Here is a 6,924-nt window from a genome sequence, read left to right as displayed (position 1 = left end):
GGGACAAGGCTCAGTGGGAAACATAATGTATCTCACTGAGATAGCTTTGTAAAAGAGTAGAAGGCCTGCTCATACAGGCAGATAAATTGCAAACACTGGGGAGGTGAGGTTATTTTCTGTTCGCATTCGACCATTCCAAATTGGAAAACAAAACAAGCACTTGCACTTCGCTCAATATTTTATGTTTAATATTTCTGAGCTATTGTAGAGTATGATGAAATCTTTCATACTCTATAATATCATTATAGTCACATATATTATAGTCGTGCTCTGTATTGAAACTCACTAGAGACCCAATTTAGTGTAAGCTATTTAACAGCTGAAGTATAATCAACAATAATGTCCCTTTTGCCCACCCATACAAGCACAGGGAAGGGAACATTGGATTCATATTCTACAACACTGCTCAAAAATTGTACAATTCACTTTACGGTGACTTCAAAAGCATCACAAAATTAATATCTAGACCTTAAAGTGCTTCTGCAGATCATTTTGAAGTTTGCTTGCACAAGGAGTTGAGTTATCATTATCCATTATTACAACATTTACATTTACATTTTAGTCATTTAGCAGACGCTCTTATCCAGAGCGACTTACAGTTAGTGAATACATATTTTTTTATACTGGTCCCCCGTGGGAATCGAACCCACAACCCTGGCGTTGCAAACGCCATGCTCTATCAACTGAGCTACATCCCTGCCGGCCATTCCCTCCCCTACCCTGGACGACGCAGGGCCAATTGTGCGCCTCCCAATTGTGAATCTCCCGGTCGCGGCCGGCTGCGACAGAGCCTGGATTCGAACCAGGATCTAGTGGCACAGTTAGCACTGTGATGCAGTGCCTTAGACCACTGCGCCACTCAGGAGTACAACTGTGCCATTAGAGCACTTTGCTCCATAATGAATTGTCTGATACCGATTCTCCCAATAATTACAATCAGAAAGACCCCCGTGGTACAGAAATATACAGTTGATGTCAGAAGTTTACATACACCTTATCCAAATACATTTAAACTCAGTTTTTCACAATTCCTGACATTTAATCCTAGTAAAAATTCCCTGTCTTAGGTCAGTTAGGATCACCACTTTATTTTAAGAATGTGAAATGTCAGAATAATTGTAGAGAGAATTATTTATTTCAGCTTTTATTTCTTTCGTCACACAAATTACTTGTGTCATGCACAAAGTAGATGTCCTAACCGACTAGCCAAAACTATAGTTTGTTAACAAGAAATTTGTGGAGTGGTTGAAAAACTAGTTTTAATGACTCCAACTGAAGTGTATGTAAACTTCCGACTTCAACTGTATTTACGTATGGTTATCTTAGTGTGGAAATCTTTTCAAAATATTAGGTATGTTGAAATTCAATACTCACTGGTAATAAATGCAGCTTCTTACAAAGCAAATTTTACACTGCTTAATTACAAGCATGATCTAAAAAGCAGGAGACCATAATAAATAGGCGACCACACACTCAGATGCGCATGGACTGTGTACCTGTACATATGAATACCTCTTCTTGTGTCGTCATTACAAGTGCTATCAGTCACTCTCTCTGACTCTCAACCATTGTGTCCTTCAGTCTGTCAGTCTATTTGGTTCCATCAAAACACAGTAGTACCAGTTAACACTAGTCTGGTGATTGAAGTCAGAGGAACTGATGAGAAACTGAGGCTGGAATTCAAATCCACCATAGATAATGTTAACGCAGTGTCTTTGTTTACCAACTAAGCTACTGCCCATGGACCAACCACTTCTTATTCTGTAAACTGGATGCATCTACAACAGTTAAAACCATTCTGTGATTTTATTTGTCCATGGGGAAAAGAGCTATACTGTGTAAATACAGCAACAGAATACTGTATTGCCCATGAGAAGGAATTTGTCTTGCACAATTAAAATGCAGATTCTATCGAATTCAGCCCTGAGTTGTGGATCTATTGTGCAGCATCCTAAACATTGTAATGCTCAAGACATTTAAGGCTCTCTTTCTCGAGGCCCATGGCCTGTGTGATAGAATCTGGGCTGACTACAGCCTGGACCCACATTAAGGACTTCAATCAATACCCTGGACCAGTGGTTTTCAAACCTCTCCTCGGGGACCCCCAGATGCTTCACAATTTTGTTGTAGCCCTGAACTACTGTAACACACCTGATTCACATAGTCAATGGCGTGATGATTAGTTGACAATTTGAATCAGGTGTGCTAGCTGTGGATTAGTTAACATACATGGAATGGCAGCGTCTCCCAGCTAAGATAGATCCCTCAGATAGCCATTTCCAGCTCAGCTCTGCCTTTTTTAGTAATGTCTGCATTACTTCACACAACAGTTCTATTTAATCTGTTTCAGCCTCTAGCAGATCTTTGAGGAGGGGACCTGGGCTAGGGGAAATGTTTGAAATAAGTTTGAAACGGGTTTGAAACAGTTGGGCTGCTGTCTGACTTTATGGACTTCCTTACGATTGTAGCTCACTCAAGAGGACCTGGTGAAAGCTTAGCAGACAACACAACCAATCCCATGTGATAAGAGACTCCCCTGCAGACAAAACATTTGAGTGGCCTCCCTGTTGATGACGGAGATACATTGTTTTAGTTTTAAAGTACTTTTCCTACACATTTTGCTATGTGGTGTAGAGAACAGTATGTTGAGACCTGAAATGAGTTCCTGGTTCGGTGGCCCAATGGCGGCTGGGGCCCCTAAGCAACCGCTTACGTCGCTTATGCCTGGAGCCGGCCCTGGTTGTACCACATTAATAAATCAACAAAACAAAACCTTTTCAGTAAAGAACATACAGCAAGAGTATTCACATGGGGGTTAACTTGACTTGTAGAAAAGTTGCATGTTGAGTACAGACCCTGGCATTTACTATAATTTATAATGTATTGTACATAAAAATTGGGGGAGGTTGTGATCAGATGAGTGGTGTAGAGGCGTCACTGTTAAAGGAGTTAGAGGGAAGTGTTGACCTCTGCTGGACACTCTCCTGTGGCTCCTTATTAACAGACCCCACATCTATACTGCCATTGGATGGCCTTGTACGGGAACCATGGGAACTGGCCCTAAGGACAGGTGGGGAGAGGCTGGTCTCAGAGGTGATGACGATGCTGGGAATCTGGCCAATCATTCCTCTCGTTACGATGACTTCTGACGAATCACCTGCCTGTCGAAGTCAAACAAAAGGTGAGATGAGAAACAGTGAACATATGATATGCCAAATGATCGATTTTTGCACCCAATTATCTATGCAACATGGCAATTTAAGACAAAGATTGGATTTCTGGTTTAATATTATTTTCCCTAAAAGCCGGTCTTGTATCCGAAGCAAATCTTGAAGATCTGTTTTCCTTTGTCTCCAGCCTGGTCATGTATTTTGGGTATGGGAGAAAATATTTTAGATTTTCTTCCTAATTACTCAGAGATCGATAGGGCCACCATATTTTATGACAAACAACTTATATACAGTATGTCCTCTACCATTAGCAACTGTAATTTCATTTATAGGGTAAATTAGTTGAATTTAAAATCACAGAGAACAGAACTACCGCAACGTTACTTTTGTGCCTGAAGGCGGTGCGGGAGTTAAAGGCGCTGCATGGCCGTGCAGCATTTACGGTGATACAGCCTCTGCAGAAGTCTGGGCATTCATACTTATTGCGGTTCGCGGAGCAGCGCAGAGCTGTCAAGTAGAGCTGTTGTCAAGGAAGTGAGTTCGTGTTTATATAGTACCTCCCACCCCCACCTACCGTCAACCAATCATGTCAATGCGGAGCAATACGGAGCCCTCCACATTGTTACAACATTTGTGAGGCGCACAGCGATGCGGTACCGAGTTCAATTTGGCCTCTGCATGCCTACGGAGGCTCCGCAATTGCGTCACACCCTCCATAAGGAGCCTCCGATCACATTTTCGGATCAAGCATAAATTGGCTTTAACACAGTTTTGGGACGGAAGTAACAGTTGGCAAGAAGCGCACAATATCTGTCTTATCGCCATGTTTCTGGTATGTAATGCTCATTACTTTCAAGAAATGTACTAATAGCCATAATTTCATGTTTGTGTTGATTTGAATAATTAATGCTATAGGTTAGAAATTTATGAAAATGAACCATGCGTCAACATCGCCTTACAATATTAATTGGACTAAAATGGATCACATCATCTCACTTCAATGGGAATGTAGTAAGATATGTTTTTCACCATTTTCAATGACTATTCATGCATAGCACTACCAATCAGGTGCCCTCCAGCTGTCCTTGTCATGCTCCTCGTGTCTTGATAGAATACATGTTTTTATACTCTTCACAAACGGCAAACTCATCATGCTTATCACATTTCTATGGCTTGACAAAAGGTAATTGACCCTGTTGGGATCTATTTTCTTGTAATTAGATGTGATGCCTAGCTTAAAAAGAATACATTAATGATTAAACATAATAGGTTTGTGCTGTACTGATATAGATTGTTTAACATAACAAGCTGTGACTAATGTGAGGAACCGTTAGGGGGGAGGCTGAGATAGATTTGTGACACACACACACACACTGCCTCTTTGTTAAACCGCTCAAGGACATGTGTACTGCAACAATGAAGAAGAGGAAACTATGTCTGAGGGTGCTGACTCTCGAGACAAGTTGCAAAAAACAACTAATGCCCGGCAACAGTGAAGCACCAAGGGGCTGGGACCAGCCTGTGTGCCAACGATATGCTGAGTAAGTTTAAACCACGCTCAGCCTCTACTCTGACAGGCCCGCTTTGAACGGGAACTATCTCTGTCAGAGTATTAAAATAATAACTTTGGGTTGGGACAGTTAGTTCTCTGTTTTGCCCTGTGAGGTGTTACAGTGAACCCGTATATACGAAGATTGCATTTACCATTTATTCGCTTGACTAATTATAATAATAAAAAAGCTGAGAATATATTCAGTGACTTAGTGTTAAATTCTGTTCTGATACCAGATTCGAATGACGCAACTTAACAACCCCCAGAATCATAATGATATATATTTTTAACCACTAACCTGTCCATAAAAGCTTATGTGAGAAGCTGATCGATCAAGTCAATTGATTAAGGCATAATTCTAATGATGCCATATATAATATTCAAACATTCAGTCACTTGTTGATATTTTGCTAACATTATGAAAGCAATATGAACTATGACAATGGCCTGTGCTTAAATATTATTTTATTCCAGGTCATTAGTTAACACTGTGTTACTTACGGCCCACCTGTATCTCCTGTTACTTCTCCCAGGCTAACACCCAAGACTAGCTATCATGATACTTGAAACCTATGCTGTCATTTAGTTTTGGAACCTTAAACAACTAAACAACTCTACAACTGAAAAACCCTTCCGGGTCCCCATTTTTTGGGGCCGATAACTCTGCGATACATGGGTGGACTGGGCTGTTTTTTTTGCAGGGACCTCGTTCTCCGCAATAGGAACGTGCTGACTTCACTATGTAATTCTAGCTTCTATGTGTCACGCCCTGGCTCTGGGGACACTGTTATGTTGAGCCAGGGTGTGTAATTCTATGTATTCTATTGCTATGTTGGGAGTTCTAGTTTGTATTTCTATGTTGGCCTGAGTGACTCCCAATCAGAGGCAACGCGTGTCAGCTGGTTGTCTCTGATTGGGAGCCATATTTAAACTGTCTGTCTTTCCCTTTGTTTTTGTGGTTTCTTGTTCTTATTTGGTTTGTGTTCAACCGTAGACATCACGTTATCGTCTGTTTTGATCGTGTGATCATTCGCTAATAAATATGTTCACCTTCAACGCTGCGCATTGGTCCTCCTCCTTAGACGATCGTGACACTATGTTATCGGAGAAAAGTGTTACTTTCGCCCATGTTACTTTCATCCAGACTCTCCTCTACCTACAATCCGTATTACATGTAACAATGATCTGGTTACTTAAAGGGATACTTCGGGACTTTGGAAATTAAGCCCTTTACTTCCCCAGAGTCAAATGAACTCATGGATACTATTTTATGTCTCTGCATCCAGTATGAAGGAAGTTAGAGGTCGTTTCGTGAGCAAATGCTAACTAGCGTTAGCAATTGCACTAACACTAGTTAGCAACTTCCTTAACTGCACGCAGAGACATACAAATGGTATCCACGAGTTCATCTGACTCTGGGGAAGTAGATAAATGGCTTCATTGCCAAAATCCCGAAGTATCCCTTTAAGACAGAAGGTTACTTAATACAGAAACAACAGTAGGGAGGTTTGTTGGGGAGGATGGGTGGGCACATAACGCAAACTTCTAGCAACCCAAAGGTTGCATGTTCGAATTGCATCAGGGACAACTTTAGTATCTTAGCTAATTATCAACTTTAGCTAACCACAACCATAGCTATTTGCAAATACTTAGCATGTTAGCTAACCCTTACCCCTAACCTAGTTAACGTTAGCCACCTAGCTAACATTAGCCACAAATGCTAACGCAAGAAGACATATGATACTGTATGACCGCTAAGACGTATGATACTGTAAGGCTGCTAAAACGTATGATACTGTAAGACTGCTATTCCGCCACCGGACCATTCGTAACATATCATACGAATTGGAGGACGTACTGTAACATATCATAAGACATGAAGGGACACAAAAAACATAATATAATGAGAATGGGTGTGAGAAAGCGTTGTTGTCTCTGCAGAGTGAAAGTCTGTCTCACGTCATTATAATCTGCCACTGCCGTTCCTACTCTGACATTATCAGCATTGACTACAAATTAAAGAGCAAGTGGCAATATTTCTCCCCCTGTAAGCCTGCCACCAGGCATGTCACAGAACAGTTAATTCTGTCTCTCATTGATAAGCCTAGTTAGTCTGCTGTGACATTTATTGAGATTAAACTGCAGTGATTTAATAAGGCCACTTGTTCCGTGCCATCCATATGCCTGCTGTCTGCTCATGGC

The 6,924-nt window shown here is 41.1% G+C and overlaps 1 protein-coding gene across 1 annotated transcript in view; it reads right to left on the bottom strand.

The window, feature by feature from the left end:
- Window positions 1–2,912: 2,912 nt before the first annotated feature.
- LOC311130371 (melanopsin-A-like) overlaps window positions 2,913–6,924 on the bottom strand; it is a gene marked incomplete at both ends in the record, with an annotated part of 88,653 nt that continues 84,641 nt past the window's right edge. The window contains one exon of the mRNA XM_084163095.1: window positions 2,913–3,161. Coding sequence (XP_084019221.1) covers window positions 2,913–3,161 — 249 coding nt within the window. The remainder of the gene's footprint in view (window positions 3,162–6,924) is intronic.

This window comes from Coregonus lavaretus (genome assembly GCF_964263955.1).
Source record: "Coregonus lavaretus genome assembly, chromosome: 1".
Classification (NCBI taxonomy): domain Eukaryota; kingdom Metazoa; phylum Chordata; class Actinopteri; order Salmoniformes; family Salmonidae; genus Coregonus; species Coregonus lavaretus.
The sequence above is the reverse complement of the archived record's forward strand: the minus strand, read 5'-3'. Positions and strand labels throughout refer to the sequence as shown.